The sequence below is a fragment of the Neopelma chrysocephalum genome, unplaced genomic scaffold (genome assembly GCF_003984885.1).
Source record: "Neopelma chrysocephalum unplaced genomic scaffold, ASM398488v2 Primary Assembly neopelma1_67, whole genome shotgun sequence".
Classification (NCBI taxonomy): Eukaryota; Metazoa; Chordata; class Aves; order Passeriformes; family Pipridae; genus Neopelma; species Neopelma chrysocephalum.
The window spans coordinates 5,966,135-5,983,392 of NW_020897726.1; the positions used below are offsets into that span (position 1 = coordinate 5,966,135).

Here is a 17,258-nt window from a genome sequence, read left to right on the forward strand (position 1 = left end):
GAAGTAATCAGCTTCAAACAATCCATCTACACTTGTAGCCAGCAAACGTGAGGCAGCACAAGTGCTAGGCAGTGTTAGAAACTACCATAAGCTGTTGCTTGTTATTACTAACTGGTGACAGACAATTCACAAAAAACAGTAACAATACCATAAACTTATCCCCATTTCTGTTAACTTCTTTTCTCCTTTTAGGATGAGGCCGCTTAGGACACAGTGAAGAAAGGTGAAGGCAAAGGAGGGAAGAGAAAGTAAACCATATATATTTTCAAGCATTTCGAAGCATGAAGGTACATTAAAACTACCTAACAAATACACAGTGAATACATTAACACAAAGCACTAACACAGTGCTCATAAAAGATATGAGAAAGAAATTTTAAAAAAGAAAACTATACAGAACAATAAAATTATATTAATTGAATACCCATTTAATAGAAGAACTCCTTTGCTATGGATTTATATCTGAGCATGCTCAGAGTATTTTACAAGTCAATAAGATGACATGCTAAAATTTGAAAAGCGGACTTAGTGAAGGGACACTAGCAGCTCATAAAAACAACTTGGACCCATTAAGTAAGGATGAATTTTAAACACTAGCATGTCCTAATAAACCTCCCCTCTTTCCCACTTTCTTTTACTTCCTGTTTTTTTCCACTTATATGAAGCAAACGTGTGTTGAATTTTCCCAAATACATTCCAGAGATAAGATTTCAGGATTGATTTCTCATTAAGGAAATACTGGAATTGTCTTTTGGCAGTAAATACTGTCACATGAAAAGCTAATTTCTTTATCTTTTCCTTCTTTTCTCTTCCCCAGGTCTTTTCTTCCCCTACTCCCTTAGGTATGTCTTGCAACACAACAGTAAATGGAGCAATTCTGCCTTGCTTGAGCACAAACAAGTCTTGGAGCTACAAAGACAACGTAGGATGAACAAAGTTTTAGGATTTTTATTTTGTTTTCTCAAATTTACAAGGGTAAAGTTGTCACAACAAGCAAATTCCTTTGCTAAACTTCATTTGCCAAATGCTATTCCAAAAGAAGAAATAAGAAGCAAAAAAGAACAGCAGCTAAAGTAAAGTATTGGGACAATGGGCTTGAATGACTGCAAGGGTCAATTCCTGGGATCTTGGGTTGCTGACTGGTATCACCTTATAAATGTGCAGCCACCCAAGAAATCCAACACAATGTGAATATGGGACCACACCATATCAAACACAGACCAAAAAAAAAAATACAAACAAAAAACTTGAAAAAATATTGAAAACAAATACAACATTGTACTGCTTAAATTATTCTACCATTAATATTATCTGCTATGAAACTTCTACCAAGTTCCCTGCTGATGCTGCAGAATACCCTAGGCCTTAAATATAACAAATCCAAGCAAGTCTGTTTGTTGTCACAACTCTAAAATAATCCACAGTTGTGCGCAGCTCCAACCATCAGCAGTTTGCATATTTTAAACTATCTCAGTGGTTTTACACCTCAAGTTTGTCGTGGGTTGACCCTGGCCGTGTTCTAGGCACCCACTAAAATCACTAAGAGCTGGGAGAAGTCACACAGGCAAAACGAAATTCAGTGTGAGGATGGTACTAAAATTTATTACTAACAGGATAAGAGCTAAAGAGTGAGAAATAAAGCAGTCTTAAAACACACTTTCTGACCACCCGCCCTTCCTTCCATGTTCTCCCTCCTCCCCCTGCATCAGTGCAGGAAGAGAAGTCCACCCATAGGGCAACAGGTCTTCCAAGTCTGCTGTCCTGTGGGTCACCCTTCCATGGAGTGCAGGGGGACAGCCTGCTTCACCATGGTCTTCACCACGGGCTACAGGGGACCCGAAGGTCTGAGTCCTTCCCCTGTTCCCGTGGGGTCCCTCCCACGGGAAACAGTCCTTGATGGACCTCTCCAACGTGGGTCCCCCTCCCCTGGGCCGCAGGTCTTCCGTATCTGCCGTCTCGAATGTCATTCGTCCATGGGGTGCAGGGGGTCTCTAGACCCCGATGGTTTTTCATAGGATGCAGTCCCTGACGGATGAGTTGCACCAATGTGGCTCCCCCACAGGGCCATGAGTCGAGTCCTATCTGGGAATAACCTGCTCCGGCATGGGCTCCTCTCTCCACGGGCCACAAATCTCCTGCAGGACTCTGCTCCATACTGGGCCTCCCACGGGTGACTGTCTCTTTCATGCATCCGCCTGCTCCAGCACCCTCGGTCTGGCCGCCCTCTGGCCCAGCTCGCAGGCTGCCCCCAAGCCCCTCGGCCCGGCCTGGCTTGGCTCCTCCGGCAGGATGGGCTTCAGCATGGGCTGGGACCGGGACCGGGGGCTGCGGAGCCGCTCTCCGCAGTGCCACGGTCCCGGTCCCGCCCCGGCCCTGGCTGCCGCGGGCATGTCTCTCCCAGGCTGCTGGCGGGGCGGGCCCGGGGGGGCTGCGGAGCCTTTCCCCCACGGGGCTGCACGCCCCGGCCAGGGCCCACGCCCCGGCCAGGGCCCCCGCCCCGGCCGCCCCTTCGCAGGGGCCGCCGCTGCCTGCTCCGGGCTAGGTGCCGAGAAGCCCCGGCTGGCCTGCCGCCACCCCCCCACCGCGGCCGGGGACGCAGCGGGCCGCCCAGGAGCTTCGATCAGCTCTTCCCTGGCTGGAATTTTCTTCTACGCAACATTTTCTTAAATATGTTATCACAGAGGCGTTACTAAAACTTCTAATTGGCTCTCCTCCTTGGTCTGCACCAGGAAGTCCTCCCTGGAGCCATCCATCATTGGCTCCCAGGTGGGGAAAACCACATAAACCCACGACAAGTTTCACTGCAACTTGCCTCTATGGGACAGCAACTGAACTAAGGCACGAGCCAACTGTGTGTGTGAGTCCATCTGCTGCAGCATGTGTGCAGGTCAGAAAGATGCTAAAAGAAATACACAGAACATGTGTTTAGTATTAGTTCATGTCATGAAATATAAATGACCTCATCTTCCACTCTCTAGCAACTCTTCTTTCTTCTGCTCTGCACATTGTCATGCAGTTCAGATACTGTAGATACTGAAGAGATGAGAAGCAGCCAGCATTTTAAAAGATAAAACTGACTCTCATTTGGACTAGAAAAAGTTCTTGAGATCTATTTCTCTGATGTTTGGAGTACTGATTTTGGTAGCTTCCCAATGCTCTTAAATCTTCTCATAACTTTTAGTTGCATAAGAGTGTGATCTCCTAATGAATTTGCAATGATAATTCTTACCAGATGATGAAAGCAACACATTTCTTTAATCTCAATTTCTTTTCATTAAAAGAAGCCTGAATTCTATTTGTACCTCTGCAACAGAGAGTAGTTTCATAAAACAAAACAAAAAAATCTTTTTATTATTTTGTCATGTAAATCTAACTAGCTGCATCAGAATTTTCTAAACTTTGTCTGTATCAACAGCCAGATCTTGTTGTATGACTAGACCTTCCCACACCACTCAGATGGATTATACAGAACTACCCACAAATTTTCTTAACCAGTGATGGTGGAGATCGCCGCCTACTGGAACAGTCCTCAACATTCTGTGGTGAAGATTAGGACAACACAGAGGACATAGGGAATATGTGGATACATTCAATTCTGAACTATCTCAGGGCTTAGAGGGATAGAAAGATGAAGGATACAGTGGGTGGCACAGTGTGGCACCAGAACTCAGCTCTCCTGCGGAAAAAATCCCTCACTCTGCACCCTTTGCAGCGAATGAATTCTAGTGGGACAGACTTTTGTCCAAGAGGAACTCTTTTGTAACTTTATTACTCCATACCTATATACAGACTCTCTACCAACCCTGAGTCCCAGCTCTCCAGCCAGGCAGATGTTTCTTTATCTCCCCACATACCGCACACACCCATGTGACCGCTTCCAGCCACAGAGAACAACTATGCTTCAAGCGGCTTTCCAGCTTGACCTTGTGATTCTTTTCACACACACACTAATATTAGCTCTGGCTAGCTCAGGACCACAATATTTTTGCTTTAGTATTTTCTTCTTCTTCTTTTATCATCCAGGTGACTGCTGTTGTCCTTCCAGCCGCTCCTACACTTTCCTAAACAGATAAGATTGCTGTTCAGTGCTTTAGAATTTAGAAAGATAGATTTTTTTTTACGTGTATAAAATGTCAAAACAGATTCTAGGAAAAATTTATCCTGAAAAGTAATTCTTAGCTGTTACACTGTTCCTGCAAAGGAACTGGAACAAAATGAAACAGTGATTCACTATGGGCCCAACCAAGTCTACATATCTATTCTGAAACCTTGATTTAGATAAGCATTCTTTTTTTTCTAAATAGTACATGTTAGAAAAGAACCTCCTGTTAAGAAGTGGAATTCAGCAAACCTTAGAGGTAGTACAAGTTGAAAAATCACGTCTAAGGTATTTCTGGTGGATTGTCTCTCATACCTGTAGCTATGGCAGACAGGAGAAGCTTCACATTCCCTTTCCTCAAACAAAGAGTCTGGGCACTCTCGACCACCGTTGGCGGGGAGCTGGATGATGACTCGGTGACGGGATTGCTTCCTTACTGTGACACCCCCTGCAAAGAGTACAAGAGCTTGTTTCTCCTGCTACTATATAGGGATGACAGTAATTAGAGAGAAAACAGGACTTAACAGGTATTTGAACTGATTGCTATAATATCAACATGCTATTTTGCCCATAAGCAGAAAAATTAAGACTAATAGAAAAAATACTTTAGTTTCAGCTAGAGGCCAGGAAGCAGAACTAAACATAAAGCAATAGCAGCAATAGTGAAAAAATGACTGAACAAATGAACAGACAGCTGAAATGAATACACAGTTCAAGTGAACAAAAATTAAACCAGCTCAGTTTGCTACTACACTTTCCAGTGTGAAGTTATAAGCTTGCCCTAATCATTTGCATGTAAAACCAGAGACAGAAATTCCACTCTAGAATTCCTTTGCAGTTTACAGCTTTTAATTATTATAGTCATTCATTATTAATGATAAACAACAAATAGTTTCTACAGGAATTTTGCTTTCAGTCATCTTTGGGTATCAGTTCTTCAGGCAGAAAATTAAGAGAAAAGCTACAGATCTGTATTAGTTCCACAGCAATGCCTAATACAGAAATAGTTAGGTAAAAATCTTGGATTTTTTTTTTTTCAGTGAGCAGTGGAGCAGACATTTGGCTGACTCGGTTGATATCAGCTTTGGGTGGGTTATTACAGCAGCTGCAGCTTGTCTGAACACAGAAGCGTGCTGGACCACAGCCAAGGAATTGTAATTAGGAGCAAGCAGTAGGAGAATCCCGGTGGTGGCTCTCCAGCACCTGGCTGCTTTTCAACACATAGGAAACCCTTCACTCCCGAGTCAAACAGCTCCAGGAGATGCCAAGAGGTGTCACAAGGGATGAGACAGACGTGCAGCCCGGCAAAGCTACTGACCAGCTTGCTGACACAAATGGGTAAACCCCATGAAATAAAAATTGTTTATATAGTATAAAAAGAGTTCAATCACTGAATAGACAAGATGCCTGTAGTAGTTCACAAATATACTGTTTAATAGAAGTCTACATGCTAGTTTGTAGTAAATATTTGTGAAGATATGCTCATTGCATCAAGAATTTTCTTAAAACTCGTAGAAATGAGAACAGGAAAAGATGGCATTTTTGTCCAAGATGATCTGCTCTAACAAAAATATTTCAGAAAGAATAATTAATACTACTGCAAAATAACACACTAGGTAATGATGAATAACTATTTCATAGTTTCAGATTTAATGGTTTAAATTCTCTGCTCTTTTTCAAAGGTTATGAATTTAAGTCTTCCTAACCTTTTTTTTTTCATTTGTTAAAGAGTAATAGGAATTACTGCAAAAATGCCTTTATGCTTGTGTCCTTTATAAAGCATATAGAATTGGCCATGGCAGTCCAAGTCTATATGTTTGATATAACTGTATCTTACACTCTGATAATCTGGTAGCTGTGAGTAATCACCGCATCCCTCACAGAGATTAGCACCCTGTGGAACAGGATGTATTCCAGAGTCTATCTGTAATAGTACATATTAGAAAAACAACTCCTGTTAAGCTTATAAAAAGAAATAAGGTATAAAAATGTGGCTAATATTAAGCCTGTCATAACTCTTCAACTTCATGTGTGATTTCATGTCTCAACTTCATGTATGATTTCAATGTAATAAGAATTCAGGGGAGACCTGCACTGTTTTTAAGAGCTTTGCCAAGTGTAATAAAATGGTACTCGATTATATGTTTAAATCAGACCATTACCATCAATGTAAAGTCTGCTGATTTTTATGAACTTTCCTTCAATTTTCCTTGAAGTAGAAACAGCCAGCCAAAATCATATACAATTGCATATCTATTTATCTACCTACTTTTCTCCTGGTATATAAAGCCTCAGTTTTCTGATGAGCAAACAGCCTAAGCTTAAGGATTTCCAAAGCCCAAATCTGTCAATTTTATAATCTGACAATTAAAATGCTACAATTGCACAAGTATCTGTTTTGGTGTTACATTAAGAGATATGTGTTTAGTCCATGACTAGTTATCTCTTTATCCGTGTAAGATGCAAATGAGAGTTTGTAACATTAGGTAAAATGGGGGAAAAATCTATAAGCAGATGTATGTAGAAAATGTATAGAAAAACTATTCTTTTCATCAAAAACTTTTATGTCCTCCTTGCAGCTGCTGTACCAGGTATTACATGTCCTCTGTCACAAAGAGATGTGTATAACTATTCTGCCAAAAGTGACTGCTAGTCTCACTCCACACAATGGATAAAATTACCTTCTTGACATGAAGAAGGACACACTGTCCAGTCACTGAATGGAGTCACAATACAGTCCTTCCTACAGGGAAGCAGACAAGGTCTCACAGTTTCAGGTCGAAGGCTTTCAGGGCATCTAAAAAAAACCAACAAAGAAGCATTATCAAATAAACAATCATTCTGCAGTGAAGGGGTGAATCGTGAGAGGTACTGAATGCCTGCAGGCAGACGAGGGCAGTGCTAGTTGCCTAGAATTCACCAGGATGGAGCACAGACAGAAAAACTATTAGCATTTAAATACCTCTGGTGAAGACAAGCCAAACCCAGTGTATTCTACACCTGGGGATTTAACTTAAATAATCATTGTTCCTCACCCACTGTGCCAGACTCTGTTCTTCTCAGGGTTATTTTCAAGTTTTCACATAATTATGAAGAAAAGTCACCTCATTTCGCTTAGCAAAATACAGTTTTAGGTCTCATGACTTTACCAGAAGTATAAAATCTGGAAGGAGGCATATTTAAAATAACACTGCTAACTCAGGAATAAATAGGTATAAACTGACAATGACTATGAGAGAAACCAGAAAATTATTTGAAACTGCCTGATCAATGAGACTGAGAAAGACTGTCAGAAAAGACAAAAATCCTCACTTGTTTTAGAAAGAGGCTTGATCAGCATATAAAAAGGATTATTGGACTGCCACATATGGGACTCATTACCCAGGTCATTTTCCCCCTTCTGTGAGGATTCTGTCCCTTTTCATCAAGGACAAACAACTCTCTACTTGATCAGAATGATGCAATAACTCTCACAGAAATACTGCAAATCTTTAAAATAATTTCAAAATTACTCTTGCTCTAAAAGCATAAAGACTGTGGACTGTCAAAGGAATATGTGAAGATGCAAGAACAACATCACTTCCATATTTCAGCGCTTTTGCATCATTACAGAAAAACATGACTGTGACTAGCTTCTCCTCTTGTGGCTGCTGGGCAACTGGGACCAGAGAGGTGAGACACCAGAGTTCAACAGCTGGGAAATCTTGGCTTGTGCAAGGCATCTTTCTTGCCAGTCCAAAGGAAGTAAAGCGAGTTTGATGGTGAACTATCAAGAAAATATGGTCTCCACGGTCAGTGGAGAACTATGCCTGTGTTGTGTTAGGAGGACAAAAGCTGAGTTGCAGCTTTTCAGGAACATATTCTTCAGCAATAACACTTGCTAGTTCATGTTTTTCATCAGTTGTTTCTGCATTTTCTTGTCAATTCACATAAGCTTCTCAATGTATGATCCATTACCATGAACAAGCACCAACTCCTCGGTGCCCTCTTATAATAACATTTCCATACTTTCTCTTCTCTCCCCTTCCACCAATGTGAAAGACTATGAAATAACATAGCTATAGCAACACAAATCTCCATCACTTTTCTATAAGCTCTCTCTACATTTCTAATTCAAATTGTGCCTTGTTTCTATGTGATTCATAAAATCAGATTCTTATATGCATGGGTGTACTATATATGAACAGGTACACTTTAAAAAAAACCTCTGCTACCAATCATATATGTTAACTATGTTGGCAGAAATTTTCTCTAAGGTGAAAATAAAAAATGTTTCTGAAAAGTATTGAACATTGGCCTACTAATGGCTTTTTTTACATTGGCTTTTTTCTTAAAGAATGGGAGGAATTAAAAGCATACAAAAGAGTTTGAAATATACTCATTCACCATTTCACTGAGAACTTCATCTTTCAGGAGCATTGAACACTACAATTCCTCTTCAGATACTTAAGCAAGGCAATTAGTTCAATTAGAACACCATTTCTATCCTTTATATTGTTTGTATTTACTATATGTGGCTTAAAGCGAAGTATTGATTTTTTTGCAGTCCTTACTCAAGGTCAAATTAAACAGAAAAGATACATGCTGAAGTCTGTAACTTGTGAGGCAGATAAGGCCAATAATATTGATTGTATGGTACCACAGTAATCCTTTTTATTAAGGGGAGTTTAAAACAAGGTTCCTATTTACATTTTCATGTTAAATGTCTGGGTCTTTAAAAATGATTCTGTGATTTTAATGTGACAATTTGAAGCATCAACTGAGACCTTTTTTCATTGAATATGATTAATTTATGAAAGAATAAAACAGCCCTCCTCCAAAAATTTAAGGTCAAATCAAAGGCAGAGATTTCAAAAGAATTATAAATCATTAGAGGGTTTTGTTTTTTTTTAATGTAAATGGGCCAAAAAAAAGATATAATGTTATCATGACTAAATAGAACAGCAACTTAATGCAGATACAGAACAATTTAGATTACTGAATGTGCTGGCATTACTCCCCATATTTCCATTTAAAGTAAATTAGGCTTAAGGTCTACTGCAGAATAAAGCAACAAATGGCAGGCACCATGCAAATATTTAGTGCGAGAACAGCTGCCTCGTGAACTTTCTAAACAACCTCTGATATCAGTTCTTTCAGTTTTGAATCTGTCCTGAGTGGGATATATTTACAGACTGCCAATCCATACAGAGATATTATCAAATGCATTTTACTAGCAGCTAATCCATATTTAACCCTGGTCATACATTAAACTGTAAAATTAAATCATTGGGCCAAAGGGATCACTTAAAAAACGATATATATGGGGAAAAGAAATCACAAAGGTTGTCTAGCTAATGTTTAAACTAACGTTTCAAATTAATGCCCTGTCAGGGTTTCACTATGCTACATCTCCTTGGTCTGCTTCTGAGAAGGTGCACTTACATGTGCTGTACTGGATTTAAATCTAAACCACTATTTTTGCATGGAACTGGACTAATCCATATATTGCAGTGCTTGCTCTGAGGTACCACAAGGATCTCTGGAATAATGCTGCTCTGCATGTCACACACATACCCCATGAATTTTACCTCGACTCAACCTGACGATGGCAAGGAGCCAACTGGACTTAGTCAGCAGAATCGCCATTGCAAATGTACCCTATAAAAATCAATAGTGAGAAAGGTATCATCTAGTCCTCCTGTTGTACCAGTTTTGTAATCTTAGAAGATGAAGTGTTCACCTGTGAGAACATTCATGAGAAAGAACAGGGTCTTTTTGTCTTTTCATGTAGTCACTGGGGATAAAAATATAAAGCAGCAAAATCCGAAGATAATTACAGCATGAAGATATTTTTAAAGATCTTTACTTTTTTGGGCCCACTTGTCCCACATTGACTCTCACGCAGATGACCTTTCTTGTCTGCATCCCCACGGAACAGGTGGCCTCCCCGTTCCAGCTGGCAGAGGAGTTGAAAGCAGAGACAGACGTGTCCTCAATGCACTGTCCCCACGGGCCAGTTTGCCAATGATACACAGTGCAAGAGTGCTCGTTACAGCTGCGCATTTCCTGCAGGGCACTGATATTTGGGCACTGTATTCCTCCTGGAACAATAAAAGAGGGTAAAAATTCATTCAGTGGAAGGAGATTTTTTTTAATTTAAAAAAAACCCACAAACCCACTTTGAACTCACATTATTGGTTTGATTACATGAAAAAAATGCTGTCCTCCTTTTTTCCTCCTCTCTCTATGTTCAATATTGACTTTGACAAATTTCAGTCAACAGACCACACAGAACAGACTGTTCATGGACAATATGTAAATCTGTACCATAAAGATGCCAAAATAATCATAACTTCTATGACACATTAATGTGCTTGGAATAATCTACAGTCTTATTATTTTGAGGTTCTCTAGGAGGGATCACATAAGGACATATAAAGGCTCTAGGCAGAAGAAATGGTTAATTATTCTAGTTATGCATGTGTAAAGACCACTGTTTATGTCTAATTCACAGATCAATTAAAAAGATTTTTGGAGCTCTTGTCCTAGCTCCCAATGGATGCTTATCCATGTTATGTAATTACCAAAGAGGATGGCACAGCTGGCAATTTCAGGTCCACACTGAGATAACAAAGGCTGTTGCAGGTTAAGATTAAAATGCATTCAAGTGTCAATAATTGTGAAGAAAAGCTCAGATAATGCTATCTTTGTTGTGTTTGTTTTCAGATAGTACGCTCAGTTTATTATATTCAAGCACTTCGAAGTCACTCTGGCCTCCCAGTCCTCCACGAGAAGTGAAGAGGTTTTTCCTACTAGACTTGATAATAGGCTACTAGATGTCCAGCCCTGTGAGTAGACTGCATGTCTGCTAGATATCTGGTGTTACTAGACATACAGAATCTAGGCTTAAGAATTAACTTAAACATTTGTGGCCTACAAAGAATAATAGGAGTCCTATTTCCAACTGATGGAAAGGCAAGAAAAAAATCTAAATAACATTTCAGCCTTTCCCAAAAGACAGGAAAAGTAACAAAGGCAACTGAAAGAGGAGCTTTTTATTAGTTAATGCAAATGAGCCATATGACTTCTCTAAAAAGAAATATGTATGCTCACACTAAATGCATGTTGGAGAGTATACTAGCCTAAAGTCCATTCTATCGAAGCCACAACATAAAATCCAGATTCTCAAATTTTTCTCTAGAGATATTTCTAACTTCTGTCTTTGGGCTAAAAATATTGATGCAACCAAGGAACAGTAAGCATCATATTAATTAAGATGTTTTGCCACAGGTCAGCTAATCTTAAATTTTGCAAAAGGGGATAAGAAAAACCTACAAATGTGTGAATGTAATTAAAGATTAACTTCAACTAATTTTGTTTTGGTTCAGAATGGATGCAACTCAACTCTATCAGAATTGCTTAAATATATATATCAGTGTGCAAAACTTCAAGACAAACCACCAGATGCATTTTTCTAAAAAAAAGGAAATAAAAAACCAAACAGTAAAATAAAATTATGTAATAAGTTTCAAAAAGTTATGTAGTTAGCATCCTTCAGGAACGAAAAAAATTTCCAGCTAACACCAGCAGATAGGAATATTAGCAAGGAAATTAGGAAAGTGAGTGTATTTTGAAAAGAAAAAATAAACAGACACAAATTATTTGTCATGGAATAGAAAACAGATCCATGTGAGGAGTCTAGACAGATTCACGCAGCAATAGCGTTAAAAAGGGAAAACTTAAAAGACATAAGGAAGGTTACTAATTATTTTCATCTGATGTTAACTCAAGAAGAAACACAAGGGAAATATTTAAGGAATTTAATAAATTAAAGGGGTGTGTGGGGGCAAAGAAATGTTTCCCCAGAATTGGATGCCACAGCCAGCAGTTCCTAGGGCATTTGAGAATAAAGTGACAACTTAGGTTCAGTTTTGACAGCTATGCAAGAATGTATATTCAGGGAAAAAAATGAGAGTGACATTGACTTGTAAATGAAAAACATTGGGGCATGAATGTCTGCAGCTCAGTGGGAATCCAGTTCTGTTCAAATTAAACGAGGAGTTAAAAGCATGTAAAGACTGAACAAAATGTGGAAATAATATTACTAAAATAAAAAGCAATTATCGCTAGTACCAAATGTCGTAATAAAACCCCCCAACTATTTATTTATAAATCAAAATGCCATTCTCTCCAGGAAAAGAGCATTCCCTTGTGCTCCCTCAAAAAATAGAAATGGCTGGAAAACTGGCAGTTAGAGATGCCTTTTACAACATCCTTGTAGGGGTAACGAGATCATGGCTGCTCAACTTTAAGAGCATATCCCCAAAAGGGGACAGGTTTGACAGAAATATAAAAGTTAATGAGTATCACAGAAAAAAATAAAACAGACATTTGATTTCATCAGAATATGTGAAATAGGGACATACAATAATAAATACATTCCTTAATAATACACAATCAAATAACTGCTCGGAAGTACTTAAAATAGTAATTTCAAGGTACAGAAAACAGTTGGAACTGAAGCATATCTTTTTGGGGTCGGATACTTAAGCAAAGTAGACTTGGAAGTGAAGGACTATGTTTGCAGAGGGACTTGTATATTACTTATAAAATAGCTGAGATATGAAGGTAGTTTCCTCGAGTGCTTTAACCGAATTGTCATATGCTTAGATTGCTGTTCTGGCTGAGTTGGAGCTGGTAATGGGCAAGACATCTCACTCTAGGATATTCAATGATTGGATTTTATATATCTCTTTTGTGACATTGACTTAACTTTTAATTTCAAAATTATTAACATTTTTCAAAGCATTTAAGATCATTTTAATTAATGATTTTGATATCACTAATTTCTAAAAATGCATATAGTTTTATAAATGCATTTCAAAGCAACTGGAATAATCTTAAAATCTGAGAAAACTGATGTGACTGAAATGCCTCTTGTAGTCTAGCAAGTGAGGAGTTGCTCCTTTCTTTGCTGGAGGAATGAGGTAGGCACTCCTCTAGGCAGCAGCTCTTCCTGAACACAGACACAGTCAGAACCAGGACTATTCCAGTACTGCAAACATTGATGCTTCCCCACCTGCTGCATATCAGTTACACAAACCAAGCAGACCTGTCCTACAATACACAACAGGACAGGAGACAGAGCGCGGCCATGGGAAATGAGAGGTCTGTCCTCAAGTCTTTTCATGGATAGTATTTGAACCCCAGACACCACAATACAGTCAGGAATATGAGCTGATGGGCTCCTGAACAAAAGGAAAAGCACAGTAACATCCTCTGCCCTGGCTCACCATCACACACAGGTGTCAGGTCACTTTGTAAGTCTTCCCTGAAAATTCAGGTTTCACTAAATAAATTTTTTTGTTCCTGTTTCGTGAGAAAACCCATGTTCTCCAAAACTTATTCTTTAGTGAATGCACAATTTTGCTGGGAAAACAATTACTCAGTTCTATGCTTTCATATTTAATTACCAAGCACTGTTATTTCAAGCCAGGAAAAACCAAAAATTAAAAACTCCTTTGGTCCAGCTATTCCTTACATATCCAGTAAATCAATCTTGCAGATGTATGAGAAGTAAGAGCTACCGGTCCTTGACAAACAGCATATCTGATGAGATGGACAACTGATATTCTATACTATCTAACTCAGTGATGTTTAATAGTTTGTGATATATGAGGTCACACTAAATAGTCCTTCTGGCATTATACTTTGCTAATCTATGAGCATACAATAGCCAGAGTAAGACATTTCCATGCACATGCATCCCTGCCCTAAGAGAATATGTCGAACAAAATTGCCCTTCACTCTCATTTTATTAAATAAGCTTTTATATCAGATAATTTTTCCCTTTGCATTTGAATCATGGTTTTTTGTTTGTTTTTAAATCCTTACTTCTCCAAAATTGGTATTACTGATAAAACTTTGAATGTATCCACAACATTAGTATTATACTCTCTGACAGTGTTAATATATGGCAGTGTATAATCAATACAGAATCAATCTACATAAATACTACTTAGTGAAAAACTAAGATTCATTTAGTACTTTTTAGTCTCAGATCTAGTAGTTAGGTGAAGTAGTTTTAGTGTATACTACTGATTATAAAAGATTTATTGCAAGCAGGAAATAAAAAAAAACCAGAAATATTAAACAGAATATAAAACAAAAATAGACAAACATTCAACAGAGATAGGCTGAATTGTATAGGATGGCTTTACTAGATTTGTGCAGAATAACTATAGGATGTATCAGGTAACATCACTGTGTCCTTTGCTGTCATTTTATATTTTGAGACAGTGACTTTCCCGAGTTTCTTACTGTACCATGAAGATATATTTGACAGTGACACAAATTAGTGACCACTATAGGCAGGCTCACAGACAGGCAAATTTATAAAGCACTTTGCCTTTCAAACCTTCAAGCTGAGGACAATGATCTCAGAAAACATATCAAAAATAGTTATAGTGACACCCATTTCCACATGGAGTCATCTCACGAATCATAGTAAGTCTTTATCTTGAGAAAAGAGACTCTTCCACTGAATGCAAGTAAATAAGCCCATCCCAGATGTGCATGACCACACCATGCTTGAGGCTTGAGGCTCTGCAGCCATGAGGTTTGACCATAAGGAAAATGTCTTGTTTTGAATGAGGAAATAATGATGAGAGTGAGTACCACTGAGGTGAGCTCCTGGCTCGAGCAGAAGTCAGTGTGGTGCTGGAGGGGCAGTCAGTATCCCAGAGCTCATTAGAAAACTTTGTCACTATTGTAATTTACATATGGCTTATGTTTTTCCTATGAAGTTATTCTTGTCACTGAGGAATTATTATAATACTACTGAATTATTCCTATTCTAAGTCATTCAAAGAAACTGATTATACTGTGGCAGTTTCCTGGTGGCCACTTATGCTAACTTAATGGTTTCTTCAAACCAATTCAGCAGCACAGATAGCTGGGAAATAAGAAGAAAAATAATTTCTTGTGTGTGAAATGACATAGTTCTATTACAGGCAGTCATCTGCCAACATTAAGCAAAATGACAGCATATAGTATTTTTTATTTCATAGAAGAGAGAAACTGAACAATCACAGACAATACTTAATAAGAAGCCATCTGAGATCCAGATAAAAGAACCTATTTCACATGTATTTACGGATTTTCAAAAGTTTCATGTTTAAGTACCAAATGTTTTCATATTTAAGTGCCCAAATGAACAAGAATTAGGTGCTTCAGATACTTGGAGGGTTTGCAGTATTCCTTGTGTATGTAATGCCTGCAATGTTGTGATCTTCCTATGCTTGTGGATTAAATCCTCCTTGATTAGCAGGAGGATGTGTGTGATCAAGGACTTACATTGATAAATGTGGACCCCTTATGTCATCTTAGAAGACAAGTTTAGTCTTATTCATAGATTGGCAACAGCCTTTTACATTCTTTCATTAATTAATATCCAGTCCTGATATGTATTAGGAATAGTATATATTTATGTACAATATATTAGTCCTATTGTGTTCTGAATAAAAACTCTCAGATATCATGGCTACATTATACAGAAATTACTATGAAATAGCTTACCTATTGGTCTGTCTCTTATACCTACAGTTCTAGGACAGGTTCAAAAATCCAAAAGAAAACATCTGTGGGACTGTTCACCTAAACAGTACTGACAGCTGCTTTCAGAACCCAGTTTTAATGTGTAAATGGAATTATTGGTCTTACATTTATGAGAATTGGGAGTTTTAGTTATACATGATGCTTACAGAGTTTTCATCTACAGTATTGAGCATTTTTCCTACGTTATGAATAGAACTGAGAACTGTATGTTTGCCAAAAAATGTTCATGTGAAGCTTCCTTTTTACATCAGCAGAATACAAATGTTCAGATACATGAGTGTATTCATACACTGTATTCTAGAACATAAAATTACCTTCCAGCACCAACTACACCAATCAGTGTTTTGGGAACATGGCTGATCTTTATCATGCAATTCTGGAGGTGAAAAGTCATTCAGTTATTTGTCATGTAGCAAATGACTAAAAGGCATAAGAGAAATGTGAGGAGAAAGACGACAATAACTCTAATTCCAGTGAAGCATAAAAAATAACAGTTAAACTGATACATTTTGAATGTAATACAAGAAAAGGTGAAAAGTACCTTCCAGCTAGAGAGTTGTAACAATATGCTAAGCCTTGGAATATTTATATACTTCCATTCTCTGGAGTTTGTACAGAGTGCAAAAGAGCATGGTGTTGAAGAGATCTGTTCAAAATGTGAGTGAATTGCTATAAGCTATGTAGACATACCAGCTTGTATCCTTAAAAAAACCCAAGGAATAACCTAATCTCAGAATAGTGGTAAAGAGGCCAGAGTTTGAGCAAAGCTCAATACCTACAACACCTAGATAATGAGTTAGCTTTCTCAGCATTAGTTTAAGGATCTTTTCACTACTACCTTGTGATCACTTGGTTCTGATTCTGATCATTGCACAACAAATATAAATAAAATTCACATACCTAAAATCCAGGCTATGCTGAACAGTTTTGCTGCATCTGCAGCTTTGTAAATTAACCTTAGGTTGTATTAAGTATCAAAGTCAGCATAAAAAGAGTACTTTTTAAGAAGAAGCATAAGAAAGTGGAATAATTTTTTTTTAGTAACCTAGGTTTTCACTTCTGTGGCATGCTTGTCAGGAGTTTAAATTTCTGTCTCCAGTAAAACTACAAAAGTGTATCGAAAATTTATTGCCTTGACCTATATGGAAAAGCAAGAAGCACATAAATACATGTTTATTTGAATTATCTGCCTCTGTGTTTCCCTCAAAATGAGTCCCTTTGACACATTATAAAAAAAAAAAGACAACATAAACTAAATTTTGTTTCTAATTTTAAAAGAGTTTCTACTTTGTTACATAGATTCATCCAAGTAACTTATTATTTGAATCATCTACTAAAATAGAGTTCTGATTGCTTCTTACACTTTTACCAAGGGTTTCTTTCAGGGAAAAAGTTAAAAAGTGCTCTGCTACCAATTTTTTTTTACAGTCACCTGAATTCTGTCAAATACACTGCACACTTCTATCAATGGTGTTACCTTTGTCTGCAAATAGCGGTGTACAGATATTCAGTTTTACTGCTTCCATACGTTACAGCTTTCACTTTTCAGCTAAATTTCATCT

The 17,258-nt window shown here is 38.1% G+C and overlaps 1 protein-coding gene across 9 annotated transcripts in view; it reads right to left on the bottom strand.

The window, feature by feature from the left end:
* The window catches only part of THSD7A (thrombospondin type 1 domain containing 7A), a 287,973-nt gene that overhangs the window by 57,051 nt on the left and 213,664 nt on the right, over positions 1-17,258 (bottom strand). For all 9 annotated transcript variants that reach the window (XR_003534452.1, XR_003534455.1, XR_003534454.1 and 6 more), the window contains 3 exons: positions 9,947-10,181; positions 6,780-6,895; positions 4,414-4,546 (listed from right to left, as the gene is read on the bottom strand). Coding sequence is in view for 1 of the 9 variants with exons in the window: in XM_027684634.1 (XP_027540435.1) it covers positions 4,414-4,546; positions 6,780-6,895; positions 9,947-10,181 (484 nt within the window). In the remaining 8 variants the exon portion in view is untranslated. The remainder of the gene's footprint in view (positions 1-4,413; positions 4,547-6,779; positions 6,896-9,946; positions 10,182-17,258) is intronic.